We start from the raw sequence: 23,355 nt of genomic DNA, 5'->3' as shown, positions 1-23,355 counted from the left end.
AGATACTCTCTTTGAATAAACTTCAGTTATACTCCTCTAAGCCCTCTTCTTGACTAGGCCCTGACTTTGCCTCACCCCCACCCCTCCACCCCTGTCCTTTGCCAGGCTTGCATAACCCAGTTTTAGCAAGAATCCTGCTAAGTCAATTTAGAGAAAATCCCCCCCGTCCTTGATATCTGATGGCTCTGGCCTGTATGCAGCAGGAATCTTGTTAGGTGAGTTTAGCATGAATCCCCTACCTGTGATGTCTCTTCTTAGTAATTTTCCATCCACCAATGATCCCCTAACCTGCTACTTGGCTATAAATCCCCACTTGTTCTTGTGGTATTCAGAGTTGAGCCCTATATCTGTCTCCACTGTTGCAATAGTCTTGAATAAAATCTTACTGTTTTAACAAATGTCAGAATATTTTTTTTCTTCTTTTTCCTAATTCAGCTACTGCCTTGCTTGATATCTCCTTTACCTCATATGTATGTAACATATTATCGTATGTATATAACTTATTCTTCAGCACCTGTTACAGTGCTATTAATAGATACTTAACAAACGTTAACTATGTAATGATTGGGGAAAATGTTTAGGAATGCTCTCATCAGGCCCTTTAAGTGTGAGAAGATACTTTGACATATGGCCCTTGGGAGTAGAGATTTGTAGTCAGGACATATGAAGTTCTTTCTTCAGCTATACATTTGATTATCATGGGTTTCAGTTTTTCTGAGTGTGAGGTTATATATCTGGGTTCATAGAGTAAAATCTGCTAGAGTGTCTATCCTGGAGATGATTTGAGTGATTGTTTCCTGTCACTGGGTTGCAGCACTCCCAGAAGACTGAATTCCGGCCAGGGCAACTCAGAGATCCTGTGCCCCATAGGCCCTGCTGGCCACCGCACCTCTGCCCCCCTGTGGCTGTCAACCCCATATACTGTCTCCACATTCAGGCCTCTATTGCTTGGCTAGCAGGGTTGCTTTCACCAATAAATCAAAATACAAGAGTCATGAGATTTTATGAAATAAAGAAGTCCTGGGGCCATTTTCCTTAAAAGGAAAGTGTGAGCTTGTTTGAACTTGAGGCTTCCTGGGTTCTTTTCTCAGCCCATCCAGTAAAAAGATATATTATTAAACCATAACAAAAAAGTAGATGACCAAATATGGTAGGATACCATTTATAAAAATCTACACATAGGAAAAAAGTCTAGAAGATACATACATATGTTGAAGAATTTATCACTGAATAGTAGGATTATTGTTGATGTAAAAATTTTTCTGGGACTTCCCTGGTGGCACAGTGGTTAAGAATCCGCCTGCCACGGCAGGGGACATGGGTTTGATCCCTGGTCTGGGAAGATCCTACATGCTGCAGAGCAACTAAGCCCATGAGCCACAACTACTGAGCCTGCGCTCTAGAGCCCACAAGCCACAGCTACTGAGCCTGTGTGCTACAACTACTGAAGCCTGCACGCCTAGAGCCGGTGCACCGCAGCAAGAGAAGGCAGTGCAATGAGAAACCCGTGCACCGCAACAAAGAGTAGCCCCCGTTCGCTGCAACTAGAGAGAGCCCGTGCACAGCAACAAAGACCCAATGCAGCCATAAATAAATAAATAAATAAATAAAATAAAAAACTTTCTTTAAAATAATTTTTTTTCTGTATTTTCCAACTATTCTGCCATAAGCATGCATTACTTTTATAATTAGGGTAAGACTTATTAATGCCATTCTAAAATATATTGATTTATTTTGAGTTTTATAAAACATTATGAGAAAACGCAAAGAAGAATGACATTGCTTTGAGAGTAAGTAATTTGATCACAAGTGTCTGGTATAAGCAGAGTGCCTCTTTTGAATGAAGGGGAAATAGGAGGGTGTGAACCACACGCCTTTCTTCTGTGGTTCACACTTTAATTATTGCTACTCCACAGAGAATTTATGAGTATGGCTGTGAAGCCCAGTCTCCTAGTACCAAACTGTGGATCTACTGCTTCCAGCTGTGTGATTTAGAACTGTGCCTCAGATTCTTCGTAAAGTGGAGATAGCCATAGTATCTACCACACAGAGGTGCTGTAGTGATCTAAAGTCCTTGTTGAAGGCCTGCCACACTATAGGTGCTTTAACAATAGGGCTATTTAACATGAGTGCTAGTTTTGAATTAAAGACAACTGTCTTGATCTTAAACTTATTGGCTGTGTATAAAGTCATCTTACTCCAAATCAGACTGACTAATTTGTACTCTGGCTCTATTGCTAGGGTTTGGAAGTAATACTAGCATGGATCTTATCATACCAATTATATATGATTTTTATAAAGGTCTTTCTTTATGTAATCAGCTCTTTACTTATATATGAGTTAACCCTGCTCTTCAACATGTGTAGGTCGATTGTTTTCAACTTTATAGTTAATCGAATCATTTTTTAGTTTGACACTCTGCTTGCATATAAAGCAGTCCACCTTAGTGTGTCACTTTTATTTTTGGAGTACAGTCTTTTAGGTAATTCATGATGCTATAGCATTTTTGTCCAGTCCTTTTTGTCATAAAAGACAAATCAAACTAGATACATTTGGCTTTGCTTGATATTATCTTAATGTTTCATTTAAAAGGTATTTAACAATGACATATGTTCTATAATTATGAAAGTAATATATTTTAATTGGAGCAAATTAAAGTTGCTCATAATCCTTATGACTTGATATAAGTCCCCTAGTCCTTTAACCAAGCTGCTGTGTATTTATAATAATTTTCTTTGTTGATTCTTCATGGGCCATTGCAGCCAAATGAAAAAAGAAAACGGTAGCTTGCTGTCCTGTTTGTAACATAAACTGGAGGGTGTGTGTGTGTGTGTGTGTGTGTGTGTGTGTGTGTGCGCGTGCATCTTTATTAGAATGGGAGAATGGGTTGAGAATGGTTTGAACTCTGAATACCCCTACCTTAATGGCTCTCCTGGGCTGCTTTGTTTTATCCTGCTGTTCCAAACTTCACTTGATTTTGTGAGGCTGTGTTTGAATGGAAAATGCAAGATCTCTGTGGTTAACTTTACTTGGCAGTGAGTATTTGGGGACTCTTCAAAGTCTCTTGGTGAATCAGTGACATGCTTTTTGGTGCATCTCAATTAACTTATTTGGAGATGCTTTTTTCCCGAGAGTGGAAGCTTGACCTCTCTCTCATGATGCTGAATATGTATGTCTCTACTAGAGGAAGGGGAACATTTACAACTCTGCTAGAGAAATGGGAACATCATGCTTTAAACATACCTTTGAACCAGGAAGCTTGAAATGCTGTAAGGTTGAGCATCGGACTTCATCCTCTTTTCTTTAATCCCAGCTCATGTAATGACTCACTGTGATTGTGGTGCTGTAGTTAGACTTTTAAAACAGAGAATTGTGAATTATTTTTATTTTTGGATGTAGTATAAGATATAGCATGTAAGAATTACCCAGAAGATAATAGGTAATCCAAGATAGGGAAAAATGATAATATCATCAAGAAGTATATCCATTTCTTTTCTGCTTGTTTGAAGCATTTTCTATGGGAAAAAAAAGCTACTGAAGATAAAAATCTATTTGAAGTGGCAACTTGACCTCAGAAGTAGAACATTTGATTTCTCTAGAAATATAAAATGCAGCCTTTCCAAAGACCTCAGTAATATGTTTCCCCACACAAGTGTGCTTGAAAACGGGACTAGAGAAAAACAACACAAAAAAACTCTCCTACTTCTTCTTTTTCTTTACCTTCACACTATCCTTTAATTCCTAGTTTTCAGTGCATATGAGTGTATAGAGATGTATGTTTAGGGATATGAATTGTTGTATGTTACAGCTGAAAACTTATAGAACTAACTAATACAGGAAGCTTCAGATCTCACTATGTGTGAAAAATCAATCTCTAAAAACTTCTCATAATAAACTACATTTTACTTACTTTTTTTTTTTGTGGTACGCGGGCCTCTCACTGTTGTGGCCTCTCCCGTTGCGGAGCACAGGCTTCGGACGCGCAGGCTCAGCGGCCATGGCTCACGGGCCCAGCCGCTCCGCGGCATGTGGGATCTTCTCAGACCGGGGTGCGAACCCGTGTCCCCTGCATCGGCATGCAGACTCTCAACCACTGCGCCAGCAGGGAAGCCCTACTTACTTTTTATGAAACCTTCCCATCTCATCAAAGAAATATGGCTCTTTTCTAGTAATTTTAGGGGTAGTATAACCAACCACCTTTACATCTATGGGTGTCCTGGGCATCTTTTCTATGCTTCCTGCCTTTTCTTGATAAGTTAACAATTCTTCCATTCTTTGTCTTTGATAACTTTGCTTATCTTTTTTTTTTTTTAAAGAAACTTACCTTTGTTTATTGCATTTTAGTTGTTTGATACTATCTTATTTCTTCTTTGGCTGGTAATCTCCTCAAGGGCTGTATGCATGTGACTTTTTGCTCTCCCCAGAATGGTTCATTGTAACTGGAGGTATTCCAGAAGAATACCGACACATGTACAACCCCTTGCCCTAAAACTCTGGAAGGTTAATATATGAACATGGATGATAAAAGTCTCTCAAATGCAAACAAATATAGGACCAGATAACCACAGTACAATCCAGCTGAGTGAGGGAAGTAGAGGAAGCATCAGTAACTCAGGAAAAGCTTAGGTTGAAGTTTACACACAAAAGATGCTATTGGGGTAGAAACCAGTACAAATTACCTTCTGTTTTGCTTACATCATTGCTACCAAGGAGAGTTTGCTTTAAGCACTGAAGTGCAAAGCAAACATAGGAGTGAATTAAATTATCAAATGTCTTAGGAAGTCTGACAGTACTATGTTTTTCTAAGGAGTTCTGATTTAAGACCTGAGACGACTGTTTCACAGACTTTTAAAGAAATTGGGAGTTGAGATTGTCCCATAATTGTTAGTCATCTTTGAGGAACTATGAAAAATTGTAGAGACATTAGCAGCCTTGAGATGTCCAAATGTTCACAGAAGAAGATGGAAATGGTGTGGCTTCCTCCCTGCATGCCTTTCTCATTTCCCCTCCTCCAGTGGAAAATTGTAGGACAGATTATCACTCAGATTATTTCTGAGTAAATCAAAATAGGAAGAAAAATAATGATCTAGGAGTTCATAAAAAAATTATGTCATACCTAAATAACCTTAATTCCTCTTTCTGATGAGATTGTTAAGCTAGTGGACTGGAACACTGTGGATGCTGGGTATCTGCTTGTTTTTCAAACATGGGTAAATGTTCTGATTATGTTCTGGTAGGTAAGAGAGTCATCGACAGTTGAGTGATATGCTGTTTCTGGTGGGATTTAAAACAGGTTGGTAAGAGTGGTAGGGTTTCTTAGTACCTATTACACGGTAAAGGGTTGACTCATTTGTTCACCATGGAGCTCTAACTGTGTGCCAGATGCAGATTTTCCAGCACAGTCCAATGGTAGAGGCAGAAGGTCAGTGCAGTGGTTTGGGACAGAGGGCCATGGAGAGGAAGGGCTGGATTAGAGAGTTTGAAAGTGAAAAGGGAAGGAGGGAGGGGGGAAAAGAGAGAGAAAGAGAAGACAGTCAATGAAGCCACGTCCCCCAAAGGTGGATGGGGTATGTGTCAAGAGTGTGGTGTCCAAGAGCACTGCCCTGGACCTCATCCTGTTCAGTGTTTCTATGCTACCTCAGAGAAGGACACACAGAAGGATAGTTAGCCAGTGCTTGTCAAAAACAAGATTAGAATTTAGACAGGAGAGGTTTGAGCAGTTGGTTGCTGCTGACAAGTTGGAATCTTATTAGGAATAAATCAAACTCCTGAAATTATGTTTAAAAAGTGAATTATTAGGCCTAGGGCAAGTTAGAGATGGTGTGATTGCAGGGCCCATGAAGAAAACTCAGGGGTTTTAATTGTTGGCAAGATCCATGAGTTAATAGTGTTTTGTGCTGATCACAGGCGAATACATGCTGAGGCCAAATGAGTACCAGTTGAGTTTCTGGAATGGGGCAGGGTAGTCTCCCAGTCCACTCAGCACTTATCAGACCACATCTGGTAGTGTGTACACCTTGGCAAGCACATTTCACAAGGGGATAATCAGCCCCGACTTACCAAAGGCTTGCAACTAGGACTGTGAGGGCGCTCAAAATAGTTGAAAAAATTTGAACGTTTACCGAGAAAAAGGAGACTTCAGTGTTGGAGAGACCAGACAAAGGAAGAAAGACAACGAGCACGTGATGTCGGAACCTGAAGGCTTATTTAACACAGTGGTTCTCAACCCTGGTTACACTTTACAGTCACCCAGGATGCTTTTAAAAAATACGGATGCTAGGACCCCACACTGCACCAACTAAATCAGGGGTGGAGCCAGGCATGGTTATGTTTTAAAGCTTTCCAGTTGATTTAAAAATGTAGTCAGGGGTGAGAACCTGTACCTTGGTTTCTGTGCAGCCACAGAGGCAGGTGCCAGCTCCAGGCCTTGCCTGGTGCCTGCAGAGGGCAGCCAAAACAGCAGTCCCTACTCTACCTGCTTCCAGAGGCTGTCAGGATGGAATCTCCTCTGCCTCACACCACTGTTTACCACAGGCATGGTATAAAACGCCCTGGTGGTTTATTATCTTTCAGACCTCACCCCCGTATTTCGCACTGTATCTCCTACTCTGGCCCGTCCCCATGTCCTTCAGGCTCTTTTTATGTTGTCTAGATCTAGATCTAGAATACTGTTTTCTGATTTACAAATGCTTACGTGTGTTCGACTTTCTTCTGAGTGTTTACTTCTGCTTTAACAGAAAATTGGCTCTCTCTTGAAGTTATTGCTTCCCTTGAAGTCCTCCAAATGGCTCGCAAGTTTTTATGTCTAGCCTAAACTTCTGTCTAGACTAAGATCCTCCCAAATAGGACTCTTGATTCTCTGTCTAAATCTCTTCTTCTTTAGTTTCCCTTGAGTCAGTACACGTGCCTCCATCCACACAGAAACTAAAGTCAGGACGTTTGGAGTCATCCTTTATCACTTGCCCTATGCCCAATTCAGTTTATCCTAACAGTCTCTTGATTCTGTCTTCAGAATATTGTTTTCCTTTTCCCCATTGCTCTTACCAATACCCTGGTACTTTGTGACCACCATCTTTCCCCTGGACCACTGTAGTAGCTGCCTGACCGCCCTCCCTGCTCCCACTATTGTGCTCCTTCAGGCTGTTCTCTACACGATAGTGAGGGAGCTGCAGACGCACAATTTAATCATATTATCCCCTTTCTTAAGATTTCCCGGTGATTTTTTTTTAAATCAGTCCTTTCTGTGGCCCTTAAGGGCCTGCATGATCTGGCTCTCCTGTCCCTCTCTGCACGTCCCCCTCTCCTACCCCCTGCCGGCCAACAAGCTCCAGCCACTCTTTCTTTCTTATAGCTTTGTTTAACACATTGTGTTCTCTGCCCCTGGGCTTTTGTACAGGTTGTTCCATCTGCCTGGAATGTTCTTTGCTTACTCTTCTATATTTCTTGTTTCAGCTTAAATGTCACATTTTCAGAGAATCCTTCCCTGTCTAATCTAAAATAGGTTCTTCTTTTTTTTTTTTTAATTGAAGTATAGTTGACTTACAATGTTTCGGGTGTACAGCAAAGATATTCAGTTGTACACACGTATATATATTCTTTTTCAGATTCTTTTCCATTATAGGTTATTATAAGATATTGAATATAGTTCCCTGTGTTATACAGTAGGTCCTTGTTGGTTATCTATTTTATACATAGTAGTGTGTATATGTTAATGCCAAACTCCTAATTTATCCCTGTCCACCCCCGCTTCCCCTTTGGTAACCATAAGTTTGTTTTCTGTGTCTGTGAGTCTATTTCTGTTTTGTAAATAAGTTCATTAGTATCATTAAAATAGGTTCATCTTTTTTATGGCATGCTGTGATTTTCCTTCATTGCATTTATCCCAACTTGTATTGGGTATGTTTTTTAATTTTTAAAGAACTTCTTATGGAGTTTTGATAAACCCCCATCAGTTTCCAACACTGACAACCTGTGTCTAATCTTGTTTCATCTGTATTCATTCCTTCCAATTATTTTGAAACAAACCCCAAACATCATATTATTTCATTTTATAATTTTTTCTTTAACAGATAAGGCCTCTATTTTAAAACACCGAACCATAATGCCATTATCACATGTAAAAAATTTAACGATTTCTTTATCATCAAATATATAGTCAGTGTTAAAATAAACTTTGTTGGAATCAAGATAAAATCGGGTCCATACATTGCAATTAATTGCCATTAGTTCATCTCTCTCTTTTAATCTATGGGTTCTCCCCTCCTTTTTTTCTTGAAATTCATTTGTTGAAGAAACAGGTTCATTTCTCTATGGTTTCCTGTAGTCCGGAGTTTTCTGATTATATCCCAATGCTGTTATTTAACTTGTTCCCTTATCTCCTTGAAATAAGTAGTTAGATTTGGATGTGGTCAGATTCCAGTTGGATTGATTCCATTGAGGGGGATGAATGCTTCCATCAGGGGGCACATAATATCTGGTAGCTTCTTTTTGTGACTTTAGCAACCATTAATGGTGATATTCAAATTCTGTCATTCCCTCTTCATTTGTTACATGCAGTGCATCTATGCAGAGAAACTTCACTTATGAACTATCTGTTTACACTGAGGTACAGTGTATGCGAAAGTATATGAAAAGGGAAGGTAAATGCTTGACATATTCTCTTTAACAGTTTTTAAACTAATGAGATGGTTCCGTAGTACTCTCCGAATGTGACTCATGAGTTTCTTTTAAAGTCTCATTATAAACTTATTTATTTAATTCCTTTCAATCACAGGTATTAGTTTAGTGATGCTTAAATTGTCCCGTTTGAAGAGCGAGCACCTCCTGTCTCCCTTTGGTGTATGTCAGCCGTCTTTGTAGTTACATGTTTTACGCCTGTCTCCTCGGTGAGACTTAAGTGCAGGGACCATGTCTGGGTTGTTTATTCTTTATCCCAAGCACAAAATCACAGTCTCTCAATTAGTATTTGTTGACTAGGAGGCAGGATATTAAAACTTAATTAAGGGCAGGGCTGTCTTGTGGAAGAGCATTTAGTTTAGTCTTGGTGGACTCAGACCTGGAATCAGAGAGTAGAAGTTACAGGAAGCAAATTTTGGCTCAGCATAAAAAAGGACTAAGTAATTTGGGTATTTTAGAGGGGTTGAGTTCCACCAAAGTCTTTTGAGGAGCTACTGTGCTCCAGGGAGTGGGAGGACAAAGACAATCCAGCCAGTCAGGATTTTGTTGTCTGTTCAGGAGCTTGAATGATCACTGAGGTTACTTCTACTTTTTAAGGTAATACGACTCTCAAATCCTTTATTGACAGATTTTATTTTTGGAAAGGTACAAGTTTTAAATTATTGAAATGTAATTATTTTATTTTCTCCCATGAACAATATATATTGCTCTAATTTTATGTTTCAAAGTATTATGAGGTTTTACATTTAATAAAACATCATTATCAATATTTTGTCAAATGTACAAACTCATAATAATTGTTGGTTGAGCACACCCTTTTTCTCAGTACATTAAATCATTAGACTTTTTGCATTATTAATCACATCCTAATAAGTAGCCATTATGCTATTCTCTTATAAATCTTTGGATTTTTTTTTAAAGAAATTAATTTAACAGAAATGGCATTAGTCTTTTTCCTCTTCTCTCTGCATTATATTGATAAAGATTAGGGTGAGGGTTTCCCTGGTGGCGTAGTGGTTGAGAGTCCGCCTGCCAGTGCAGGGGACGCAGGTTCGTGCCCTGGTCCGGGAAGATCCCACATGCCGCGGAGTGGCAGGGCCCGTGAGCCATGGCCGCTGAGCCTGCGCGTCCGGAGCCTGTGCTCCACAACAGGAGAGGCCACAACAGTGAGAGACCCGCGTACCGCAAAAAAAAAAAAAATTAGGGTGAGGTGTGATTACTGACAAATTACCTTGAAATTCTAAATTTACTTTTCCAGAATAAAGTATTGTAGATAACACTTTTAGAATATTTCAGAATATCAGAGGTTAAATAGTATTGAGATGATTTCTCATTTATACCTGTATATAAATTGAATTTAGGTGGAAATAGCAAGGCCATGAATATTTAGTTGTTTTTAATTTTTGAAGTGTGTATGTGAGACAGTATAGTCAGCGTTCCAACAGTGTCCTAAGAGGGAATTAATAAAAGAAGCACTAATGGTAAAACCTTTAAAATGTTTTTAATGACTTTGCCAAAAATTCATAAGTTCAGCTCAAAATATTGTCCTTGACGTACTCCGCCTTGCCATTGTCACTCCCTCAGTAGTAACTACATTTCCTTGTATTGCTTCTAAACCAATACAGTAAGGAAACAAAACCATTGTATCTCCCTGCACTCAGTATTGTTTTCCATAGCAGTTTCTCTTGAGACAAAATCATAATGGAAGAGAGAGGCAGAATATATTAAATTTACCAGAGTATATTAAATTTCTTTTAGGTGTATTGCCTTAATTTCCTTTATGTCCTCTACACATAATTTCTTCTAGGTGTAAGCACGTGAACACTATTTTCAAAGATGACCTAGATAATGTTTGTTATTTTGTTTTATTGTACTAAGTTATCTTATGAATTTGAGGTAACTAATGTGATAGAAAACCTTTAGGCTTTCCTTTGAGGACTGTCTGTAAGGAAATTCTCTTTGTGCATCGTCTTTTGAGCCGGACAAGTTTACCCTAAGTGGCGAGTTTTCCTTTATAGGGTTCACAAAATGTTAAAGTAACAAATGCATGAAAAAATGAGTAGGCTGTGCTCCTTATTCAAAACTTCTCGATCGTGCGTAATCCACACAAGATCATTTTATTATTTACAAACTTAGGGCACATAGATTTGTGGACAGAATTTCTGAAGTTGGCAGAGATTTGGATCTGTGGTTAGGACCGGTTTGAAAGCTGGATCCACTCTAGTGTGGCTTTGCCAGGACAGCCAGCCTCTCCATGTCTGTGCGTGGATAGCTCTGTGCTCGGACGTTCCCCTGGCTTTTCCTCCTGATGCAGTTGACAGCTGTTCCTGTGTGACATGCGGACTAAAGCAGTGTCACTTGTCCTTGGGCCTGAAGTGAGCTTCACAGTGAGGACACGCTGGGAAAGGCAGTGGTTGGAAGAATTAGAAAATAGTAAAGAATCTCTGAAATTGAAACAGCTCCCTAGATAGCTTAGAATAACTAGACACAAACCTGGCAATATCTCCAATAGAAAGTTCTGTGGTGATATTAACACAATTGAAAGCATTTTTTTGCTATATTATTTACCTGAATTAATGTTTCCATTGCCAATCAAGCCTTGATTACCTTCTATTTATTAGCCTTTGATTTAATTAATAAAACTGTTAAAGAGAAATCTTCAGTGTTTTCCTGTAAACAGCTCTAATTTATTGATTCAATTTGAATTTTGTAATTATTCTAAAGAACTTCAATGTTTGAAGTATGTGTTTTGAATACTTAATAAAATAGTTTAAACCATACAAGGTAATTATTAGATACCATGTTTATTTTTTCATAGAATAATAGGTATCTTCTTTTGATATCTCTAAAAAAATGACATTTTGTTAGAGTTCGTCACTTAGAATTTGAAGTGTTTCAGTCGGTACTAAAGTTAAAAAAATATGCCCCAAAGGTAGACTATTAGAAAATGTGTAATGTTATTTTTTCAAAAGGTACCTTTTCCAAAAGTGGAGCCAGTGACTTATGTTTTTTCTAGACTTTATAACTCAGGGATTCAGTAGTTGGAGAGTGTCTAGACATGTAGAGAAAAACTAATTAAGAAAAGAGAGTCACAATGACTCTTAGGTTAGAGGCTATTTGATAATCAATATGGTTCTTAATGGGAAACCAATGAAGCAGTTGGAGAAGAGGGAAATACTGGTTACTAGTCTGGGCTCAGATTATTAAAGATAGTGAGGGTTCTGAAACATGTCTGTTGGGTGAAAAAGGTTAATTAACAAAGCATTCTATAAATTCTAAAATCTTAAGGAAATGAAAACTTTCTATATCTTCATGCATCATCAAAAACAAAGAGACTGAACCTTTAATTTGAAAAAAGAAAACAAATAAACATGAAAGAAGATATTGAAATCTTTTTATAAATTTTATATTTTTGAAATTATTGAAAATAATTTTATACTTTATTCTTGAGATACTTATAGGTATGAGGAAAGAAATATCAGTATATTAACATTATTAATATTCAGTCAATAAAGTATTTTGAGGGCTTCCCTGGTGGCGCAGTGGTTGAGAGTCTGCTTGCCGATGCAGGGTACACGGGTTCGTGCCCCGGTCCGGGAAGATCCCACATACCACGGAGCGGCTAGGCCCGTGAGCCATGGCCACTGAGCCTGTGCGTCCGGAGCCTGTGCTCCGCCAATGGTAGAGGCCACAACAGTGAGAGGCCCACGTACCGCAAAAAAAAAAAAAAAAAAAAAGTATTTTGACAGTCTACTCTGTGCCAGACAGTTTTAGGCATTGGGCATGTAACAGTTAACAAAACAGAAAAAGAGTTCCTTTTCTGTATTCTCCTGGAGCTAATAATCTAGTATAAATTTTAAGGAATTTTTTAGTTTCATATGATGTAATACATAAAATCTAAATGCCTTTAACTGCTGTGATTATCGTAACTATAAGAAATTGATAGTTGGAGGTTTTAACTCACGGAGAGTTGTGCTTCAGAATCAGGATCCCATTAACTTGGATCTTATTCTTTTATGCAGTTTATCATAGTAAATATGTTCAAAATTTTTTTCGCCACAAAAATAATGCACACTAGCCTACGAGATTGCTTAAATGTGTTCCTTCTCTAGTTGCATTTAAAGCATGAGTGCTGGTTCAATTAAAGGCTCTTCTCCTTTCAGTGTATTACAGGGGACTCATAGTTTCATGGTCTCAGAGTGTGTTTTAAGCAGATAGCCTTCCAAAATCACAAATTCCTGTATTCTAGAATTCAGTTCACGGTATATGCAAGCCAGTGATCTCAAGGGAAAGGGAAAAGCTTTGTGGGAAGAAGTTTGTATGTGTTTTTTATGGGTGAGGGGAGAATATCGATAAATGAAGGCAAAATTCCAAGCAGTTCCTGGAATCAGTTCCTGCCTCCTCAGGGAGCCAGTGACGAGCTCAGCTGGGCTGAGAAAATCTGTGCAGATGTGAGTACTGACTGCATCCCAGCCCCAAGCCCTGCCAGAGGCCTCCCTTAGTCATAAAGGGCAAAATGGCCAGCACAAGTCACACTCACCAGTTGAACCCCATGTGAGTATTAATTTTTTGCTTGCACCTGGGTACCTAGAGCATAATCGGGATTAGAAGAAAATCAAGGTGATGTACTCATGAGAGGAGAGTTGCAGAGCAGAAAAGCGGCAGGCCTGTCCTCCCAGCTGAGAGACACAAGGGAAAATAAACATGACTCCTAGCCTTGAGGAGACGGCACATTGTGGAGCGTTATAACTGGATGTCCTTTGACTACTGTAACCAATAATATATTTCAACAGTCCGTTTGATGAGGGATGCCACTAGGATGGTTGGGCTGTGATGATTCCCTTGACCTTTGTGCCTGTGGCAGTTGTTTTTTTTGTTTGTTTGTTTTTTATCGAAAACAGACCAATTGGTTGCAGTTCTTTACAAAGAGACATTCAAATTCTTTATTTCAGACTCAGGCACTGGATTCTCTGGGCCACACGAGCTCTCCTTTGCTGATTCCATAGCCTCTAAAGATTTTTGGTTGCAATTTAAATTACAGTAAGAAACCATTTTTCACCTATCAGATTGGCAAAATCAATGGTTGATAACATAGTATATACTGGTAAAGGGGAAACAGGAGCTCCTGTCTTCTATAGGTTGTATAAATTGGTACAGCCTGTACGTAGGATAATTTCTCAGTGTCATCAGAGTTAGAATTTAGAGATACACATTTTTTTTTTTCTTGGCTGTCCACACCCTACTTTGTTTTTTTTTCCCAACATCTTTATTGGAGTATAATTGCTTTACAATGGTGTGTTAGTTTCTACTTTATAACAAAGTGAATCAGCTATACATATACATATATCCCCATATCTCTTCCCTCTTGTGTCTCCCTCCCTCCCACCGTCCCTATCCCACCCCTCTAGGTGGTCACAAAGCACTGAGCTGATCTCCCTGTGCTATGCGGCTGCTTCCCACTAGCTATCTGTTTTATATTTGGTAGTGTATATATGTCCATGCTACTCTCTCACTTCGTCCCAGCTTACCCTTCCCCCTCCTCGTGTCCTCAAGTCCATTCTCTAATAGGTCTGCGTCTTTATTCCTGTCCTGCCCCTAGGTTCTTTGTGACCTTTTTTTTTTGTTTTTAGATTCCATATATATGTGTTAGCATACGATATTTGTTTTTCTCTTTCTGACTTACTTCACTCTGTATGACAGACTCTAGGTCCATCCACATTTTACTTTTAGGAATTTGTCTTACAGATGTATTTTTACATGGATGAAATTATGGCCAAGAATATTTATTATATCATTGTTTTATGGCCAAAAATTGGGAACCTGCTAAATGCCTATCTGTAGAGGACTGGCGTTAAATTAAGCATACTACACTCATACAAAGGAACACCCTGTGGTCTTTGAAAAGCAAGAGACAATTTTCTATGAATTTATGAGGAAGTCACCAAAGTATATCGAGTGATAAAAATAATATACACTGTACCCTGTATGCCATATTACCATTTGTGTGTGTGTTAAGTATATACGTTAAGCTAAGTTACCTCTCTGAGGTAAGTGGTGACCTCAGAGGGTGGGAACTGGCGGGGAGATTTACTTTTCATTAAATGCTTTGTGTTTCTTTTACTTATTTTAATTAAGGAAGTATGTTGGTAAGCCTAGTCAAGGTAGAAAGTAGAGCAGGCAACTACAAGACCAATATAGATAATCATGTCTTTATTTTATTAACAGAATAGATTGGATAAAAAGTTATCTGCCTAGCGTAATCTTACTTTTAATTAGAGCTGATACACATTTGGAATGTGTCTAGAAGAAACATCTGCTTTGGATAGGTCTTGTGTAATTTTGTAATAGTAAAATATTCTTAACTTTTATTTTGATGGTATACTGCATTATAAAACACAATCAGACTAATGTAATTTTAGGAGGCTCTAGTAAAAAAAAAATAGTGAAAAAGGGAGGAATGGGTGATGTTGAGAGAGAGACAGACAGAGACAGAGAAAGAAGAGGGAAGAGAGAAGGAAGAAGACTGAGTGTCAGGTTTCCGTCCTTGGGGATTGAATGACTTCAACTTAAGACTGAAGATAAAGACATTTCAGCAAAAGAAACAGAGGCGCTATTGGAGAAACAAAGGGAGAGTGTTATTTTGACGACTTGAGTTTTAATTAATCTGTGAATAATTGATCGAACATGGTGTTTTTGTTAAGCACTAGTTTCATTTTGGAAAGAACATAGAGTGAATCACAGAAAACTTCAGTTAAATCTTGGACTATGCAAGTGCGAATATTTAAAATGTGAATATTTAAAGTGTGACTATTTATGATGATGATACAGGATTCCCAGCCTTACTGAAATTAATCTTGTTGTGGTGGCATAATTGAGTCCTGACATTTTCAGTGCAAAAATGCATAAAATATAAATTGTAAGGAAGACAATTAGAACCATAACGGGAACATATTTTCACGGATTTGCTTCTCATCTTTTGTTTTGTTTCTCCAGGGTAAATGGAAAGTTGGTAGCCCTGAAGGTGATCAGGCTGCAAGAAGAAGAAGGTACACCTTTCACAGCTATCAGGGAAGGTAGGCATTTTCTCTTGTTATCTTTGCTTTTGTGTTTGCATGATGCCCATAGGTGTTTACCTGTTATGCACCTCTGAATATGCTGCGTTTCTAAATTACATAGTTATATTTCTAATTGGAATGTGTAAACTGAAATTTAAAAATCAGTACCTCTTACGATCATAGCAATTCATGTTAAATAAAATAAAACTATCCTGCTATATACTCAGGTGTGGAGAAAAAAACTGCTGTGCATTGATGGTGAGACTGTCACTAACTGAGGAATCTTACACGTCTGATTTTGTTTGCAGAGCTCCACGCACATATTAATCTAGAGTTACTCTATATGCATGACTTTTAAGGAAAGTTCTTAAAAATGAGGGGATTATGCCACCTTGTTAGTCTTTTGTATTTCTTCTTTCTTGATTTTTGTTCCTGTTCTTTAATATATTTTCTATTGTTTTTTCTTACTGATTTATAGATGCTCTTTATATATCAGCATCATGTATGTTGTAATATTTTCTTCCATTCTGTCATTTTTCTAAAAAGTCTTTTTAACAGTTATTTGATACATATAAATTTAAAATTTTTATGAGATGAAATTGCTCTATCTTTTGCTTTATTACTTCCTGCATAGTTTCTCTACTTCAAGAGAATGAAATACCTTCTTTTATTAGTGGGATCTTTTCAGTTCACTTTCAGAAATTTTAGTATTAATAACTTCACCTCTACTACATTTTTAAAAGTACAAATCTTGAAATAAGACTTCAGTTTATTTTTGCATTGAAGGAACCACAGTTACTTTTCTGCTGCTCCACAGCAAGATAAATAACAGAGATTTACTTCAATAGTATTGTTAAGATATTGATGAACTAAATGTAATCTGTCACTGGTCTGATTTGTTTTCCTGACCAGGGATTGAATCTGGACCACAGCAGTGAAAGCCTGGTATTCTAACCACTAGGCCACCAGGGAACTCCCAAGAAGTCTACTTTCTGTTTCACTTTCTCACCTTTCATTCTCCTTTTCATACCACTTCAGTTTAGTTTCTATCATTCTTGTTTAGCTAACACCAGATTTTCCAAGTGGGTAGCTTTTCTCTCTCTCTGTGTTGTCTCCTTTTCTAAATATTATGGAGTTTTAGGACAGGGAAGGGGCCTTCTTTTCTCTAATCAGCACTCTTTCCCATGTGATTTTATTCATGAATTAAATAGCAGCTATAACATGATGACCTACACATGCCTCTCTTTAGCTAAGACCCTGTCTTTGTTTCCATTCTCACACATCCTTCTGCCTACCTGGCATTTCCTCTTGAGTCCAGTAATATATAAAAATGATAATATATCACTCTCAAGTGAGGTTTATTCCAGGAATAAAATATTTGTATTTGGTCTGATGGGATTGGAAACCACTGGCTGAGATGGAGCAATGGGTTCCCATTGAGCTGTGAATTTGATTATGGTAGACCCTCAATGTTAAAGAGTAGGAGAGGGGCAAAGAGTTGCTGGGCCAAGAGAGAAGCAGAAGGAAAATGATACTGGGCAGCAGGCATGCTCCTTAGCATGTGGGGTGTGCACTAGAATTAACCAGCCTAACCTTGTTAATGGTGCCTTCCCAGATTCAAGGTTAAGAGGAAGTTCCTAATGATATTAGAGGATCCGGCTTTGACAGTTGGGTCCATCAGTGGGAAGCTCAAGGGAAGAAGCAAGTAGGGTTATATGAAAGTTTTTGATGATCTGTCTGTTCATACTGGCTGGGTATGAGGCAAGGCCCTTGGGCACATGGTAAACCTTGAGATAAGCTTAGGAGCTGGCCCCCCCCGGCTGCGGTCCTGTCATAGAATGCAGGGCTCTGTAGGTGGGACCTGGTTCTGTGGGTTAGAGAGCCTCTGAAGACTTTTGAGCTGAGTGTATTAGGAGGATAAATCTGATATTAGGATGTGATATAGATTAGATAAGGAGGAAGCCAGAAGCTGATAAATCAGTCATTCAGAGCAGTGCAGATTTGAAATCATGAGGATTTATTAGAAAGCAGTGACAAAAAATGATGTTGCTGAGAAAGAAATGCCAAACCTAGGTGAATTATTAGTTATAGGCAATTTGAGAGGGAAATATCAGTGGTTTTGAGTTTGAATGAGTAAAAACAATGGTGCCAGAGAGAGAAATAGTTTTTGATTGCATGGAGAATTGCTTTTAATACTTTGCAGTTTGAAAGGGCTATTATCCAATTTAACCTTCACATTAGCCTTTTGAAGGTTCTTTTTTGGGGGGTGTAGAATTTATATTGTTTGTGAATTCGTATTACTAATATGGAATTGAGGCTCAGAGAGGTTAGATGACTTGTCCAAGGACTTGAATCTTGGACCTAGACTTTCTTAGATTATAAAACAGTGTCCATACTAACTTTGTGGAGTAGTTGATTGGGGTTTTACACATTGGGGCTTGAGTTCATGAGACATCTATACAAAAATGTCTTTTTGTGATGTGGAAGTGTAGCTCACAAGAGGCCAGCATGAACAGTATATATTAACATGGTCTTTAACAAGTTGAACAAGTGGTAAGATTTTTATGGGAGAGAACTTTGAGTGAAAACAGCTAAATTGCAAGACAGTGTAGTGAGTTAGAAAGCCTCATATTAGAGTCTGGAAAGCTGGGTTTTGATCCTGACTTTTTCATCACCATGCTAGTTTGCTAGGGCTGCCATAACACAGTACCACAGACTGAGTGGCTCAAACAGCATCTCATGGTTCCGGAGGCTAGAAGTCCGAGGTCAAGGTGTCAGGGCCCACCTTCTGATGGCCATGAAGAAAGGATTTGTTTCAAGCCTTTTTTGGTGAATAGATGGCTGTCTTTTCCCTGTGTCTTCACATCATCTTCTCTTTGTGCCTTTGTCCAAATTTCCTTTTCTTATAAGGACACCAGTCATATTGGATTAGGGTCCAGTGACCTCACTTAATTACCTCTGAAAAAAATTCGATTTCAAATACCATCATATCCTGAGGTGGTGGAGTTAGGACTTCAACATATGCATTTTGGAAGACACAATTCAATCTGTAACATCACCTAATGGTGTTGGGCCTCAGTAACCCTACTTGCAGAACACAGGAGTTGGTTTGTGCCATCAGGAACCATCTACCTCTGCATTATGGTTTTGATTTCCCAAGGAGTCTTTAAACTCAGAGTTCTGAATGCTCTGGAGATGAATGGTACAAGAATTGTTGAGGCCTGAAGGAACTGATAACAACAAGACATTGTATTTTCCTTTGAATAAAATATTTTACGTTTTTCCTAATAAAATCTGACTTCCGAGTGATTTTTAATGGAGATAAATGACCATATAGTAAGAAGAAGAAACTCTGGGCAGTTTTGGTTATTTGTTGCTCTCTTGCCTTTCATAAGTCTTATTTTTCTGCTATTTATGTGTGGAAGCAAAAGCTAGCACCGTTGCTCACTCTCTTTTGCTATTATTAATACTAGAAATCCATGCACAGTAACTCCTCTGTGTCCCTAGTGGTAGAACTTGAAATATTTAGGATGAGGGTGGTAGATGCTTGGGATATATTCATTTTTACATTTTTTCATTGATGAGGGAGTGGCATGGCTTGTTCAATTGAGAGGAAGCACTTTAATTTGAGTTTATCTTTTTTCTGCTGCTTGGTCAGTTTCCTCATTCACAAAACGTCAATAGAAGGAAGATTTCAAAGTAGGAAAGCACTGTGCATAGTAAAGTAGCTTTCAAGTGGCTGCTTGCCACTTCTAACCTTTCCTGGGAATTCAGATGTTAACACATAATTTCCACCTAAAGTGGAAACACTTGTAAGCAACCCTAATCTTACCAGCTTTATGTCCAAAGATGGACTTTGAATTTTATCTTATAGAGCTAGAGTGCTTAATGGCTTAATTCAGGTTCACGTGCTTTGAAACTTGTTCTGTCTTTGATGGGAGCTTAGAGAAATTAAGTAGCCATGCTGAGGCCAGCTTTTCTATTTTAACTTAAAATCTTTATATGATATCATCATGGTTTTTCATGGTACTGATAAAGAGTCAGGAGATACAAGAAAGGTTTGAAAGGAAGTAGATGAAATGTCTTAGGATACAAGAAAGTTACAGGAAGGGAAAGATAGTAAGTTCAATCTCAACATGTTAAGTATGAGGTTGGACATTCATGTGGCAATTGTTCATATGGTGTGCAATACAGATAATAGGCCAGTTGTACGTAAATTGGGGACCTTACTTGGCACTTCCAAGTACATGATCTCATTCAATCTTTCAACATTGTGAGAAAGGTTGATGTTACTATCTTCATGTTAATAATTATGAAGCTGGGATCTAAAGAAATTTTTGTCCAAAGTCACACAAATAATTATGTGGTAGGTATGGAGTTCAGCTTGCGTCTTCTACCTAGTACGGTGACACATGCTAGCCATTCAGTATGTGTTGAATGAATAAGTGAATGAATGAGTGAATAAATTCCAAATCCTTACTTTTTATTCTACTATACTGCATTACTGTTGACACAGAAGCCTGTACGATCAAAATTGTATATAGAGACTTTCCGGCTGTTAAGAAGCAGACAGGTGAAGTTGGGAAAGCACCATACAGCAAAATTCTGAGTCTTGATGAAGGCTGTGCAACTAGCTATGTGATGGTGAGCAAGTCACTTAACATATTTTGTCTTTAGTTTCTTTCTCTTGGAAATGGAGGGGTTGGACTATATGATCTTATATCTTCATGATTAAAATAATAGTACCAGCGTGGATCTTTTCCTGGATAAAGGATCTATAATTGTATCATCAGTATTCCTCATCCACACCTGCTGTAGTGTGATGCACATTACTGTGCTTAGAATATTTCTTTTAAACTTTCTAATAATAACCCTTTATGTCTGTCACTGAAAAAATTAACATGAATTGCTTCAGAGCATTTAACAATTGACAAAAAGTGTTTAAGTGGAAGATAAAAATCTATGAGTCTAGACTTTGATTGTAAGTAAGCTTATGTAAGTTGCCAAAATTGTTATTCTTTGTAAGTCTGAGTAATTTGATGGGTGTCTGCCAATTGATATCAGCAAAAAATTTCCAAGCTCTCAGATCATGTGACTTTAAAAACTATAAAAATCATGTATTTTCTTTTTCATGTTTTTAATTTTAAAGGATAAAGTTTTTTTAATGAAATAACTTACTTCTTGTCTGCTTTAAATTTGTAAAAAATTTTATATTATGTCTTATTTTATTTGGAAATACAGTTTCCAACTTGTATTTGAAAACATAAGTATTTTATTGGAAATATAAATTAAGCTCTGATACATTTATATTTAAAACACATTTAGAAGAACTATGTAACTAGTTCTAATTTGAAGGCATTTATAACTGGCTAAAAATCTTTATAGACTTTTTTGGTACCTGTCATGCTAATAACATTTTAAAGATGCTACCTCATTTAATTCCCACAATAATCCTGTGTTAAATATAGATATTAGTATCTCCATATTACCGATGAGATAATTGAAGCCTAGAGATAAGTAAATTATCCTGTGTTACACAGTTTACTAGGAAACAGCTAAGTTAGGGTTTTAACTGGGGTCTTTTAAGTGAAGAGTTTGTTTCAAAGGTGATACCTTCCTCCCTTCAAAATTTCTTGGCTAATTTTTAAAAAGTGATGGGAATCCGTAATCTACATATCAACTGCTTGTCATGATAGTAATTATCATAGCTACTATCAGTTGCTTTATAAAAATACAATCCATTGGTATACCTTTGTTACTTCTCAGTATTTGAGAAACTGTTATACTGTTTTGCTGCTTAAGCTATGTTCTATCTAGTGACTTAGAAATAGTCAAAAGATGGCAAACTTTAAACAGTAATTAATTCATGACCACTGTCATGACCACTGACAGGATTTAGTATTATTGACCTTTGAGCTGTAATTTAAGATAAATTTCCTGAATGTTGAAGGAACTTTGAAGGATGACAGAAAACAAGGAGACTTTTTTTTCTTTCTTTTTTTTAAATTTATTTATCTGTTATTTTTAAATTTTATTTTTGGCTGCATCGAGTCTTCGTTGCTGCACGTGGGCTTTCTCTAGTTGTGACGAGCAGGGGCTACTCGTCCTGTGGTGCGCGGGCTTCTCATTACAGTGGCTTCTCTTGTTGCAGAGTGTGGGTTCTAGGTACGCAGGCTTCAGTAGTTGTGGCACACGGCTCAGTAGTTGTGGCTCACGGGCTCTAGAACGCAGGCTCAGTAGCTGTGGCACACGGGTTTAGTTGCTCCGCGGCATGTGGGATCTTCCTGGACCAGGACTCGAACCCGTGTCCCCTGCATTGGCAGGCAGATTCTCAACCACTGCGCCACCAGGGAAGCCCAAGGAGACTTTTTAATATTCATTAAAAAAAATTGATAGGTCATGTATATTAGAAAGGAATTTGACAGTACCAGAAAGAGAGGATAGAGAAAGGAGCAAAAACATATTTGAAGAAATAATTGCCCAAACTTACTAAAGTTATTGAAAAATATGATTAATCTGTTATCCAAGAAGATAAATGAACCAAAATTAGGAGAAACATAAAGAGACCCATACCTAGACCCATCATTGTCCAACTGTTGGAGGACAAAGACAAAAAGAAAATCTTGAAAGCAACAGGAGTAAAGCAACTCATTACGTGCAGGAGAAAAAAATAAGTTTAAGATCTAATCTCCCATCCAGACCAGTGGAGGCAAGAAAGCAATGTAATGACATATTTAAAATGTTCAAAGACAAGACAAAAAGCCTGTCAACTAAAAATTCTGTATCCAGCAAAACTGTCCTTCAAAAATGAAGGCTAAAGACATTTTCAGATCAGCCACAAATTGGGAGAAAATATTTCCAAATAATATATCTGATAAAAGATTTATCTCCAAAATACATAAAATATATAGAGGTCCAAAACTCAATAATTAGAAAACTCCCCCCAATTTTTTAAATGGATGATTTGAATAGATATTTCACCAAAGAAGATATACCAGTGGCTGATTAGCCCATGAAATAAAGCTCAAAGTTGTTAGTCATAAACAAAATGAAAATTAAAACCACAGTGTGATGTGACTGTACACCTAATCCAATGGCTGTAATAGAAAAGACAGATAATACCAAATATTGCAAAAATGTGGAGTAACTGGAACCCTCATACATTGCTAGTGGGAATATCAAGTGGTATACTCACTTTGGAAAACATGTTGACAGCTTTTTATTTTTAAAATAAATTTATTTTATTTTTGGCTGTGTTGGGTCTTCATTGCTGCGAGTGGGCTTTCTCTAGTTGCGGCGAGCAGGCTTCTCATTGTGGTGGCTTCTCTTGTTGCAGAGCACCGGCTCTAGGCGTGCAGGCTTCAGTAGTTGTGGCTCGCAGGCTCTGGAGTGCAGGCCCAGTAGTTGTGGCTTACGGGCTTAGTTGCTTCGCAGCATGTGGGATCTTCCCGGGCCAGGGCTCGAACACGTGTCCCCTGCATTGGCAGGCGGATTCTTAACCACTGTGCCACCAGGGAAGCCCTTGACAGCTTTTTTAGAAGCGGAATATTAAATTACCATATGACCCAGCATTTTCACTCCCAGAAATCTATCCAGGAGAAAGGAAAACACTTCCATGCAAAGA

At 38.0% G+C, this 23,355-nt stretch overlaps 1 protein-coding gene across 4 annotated transcripts in view; it reads left to right on the top strand.

Moving 5' to 3' along the window:
- The window catches only part of CDK14 (cyclin dependent kinase 14), a 609,402-nt gene that overhangs the window by 211,917 nt on the left and 374,130 nt on the right, over positions 1-23,355 (top strand). For all 4 annotated transcript variants that reach the window (XM_060020565.1, XM_060020564.1, XM_060020563.1 and 1 more), the window contains one exon: positions 15,670-15,749. In XM_060020565.1, the coding sequence (XP_059876548.1) occupies positions 15,670-15,749 (80 nt within the window). The remainder of the gene's footprint in view (positions 1-15,669; positions 15,750-23,355) is intronic.

The sequence above is a fragment of the Delphinus delphis genome, chromosome 9 (genome assembly GCF_949987515.2).
Source record: "Delphinus delphis chromosome 9, mDelDel1.2, whole genome shotgun sequence".
Taxonomy (NCBI): Eukaryota; Metazoa; Chordata; class Mammalia; order Artiodactyla; family Delphinidae; genus Delphinus; species Delphinus delphis.
The sequence above is the reverse complement of the archived record's forward strand: the minus strand, read 5'-3'. Positions and strand labels throughout refer to the sequence as shown.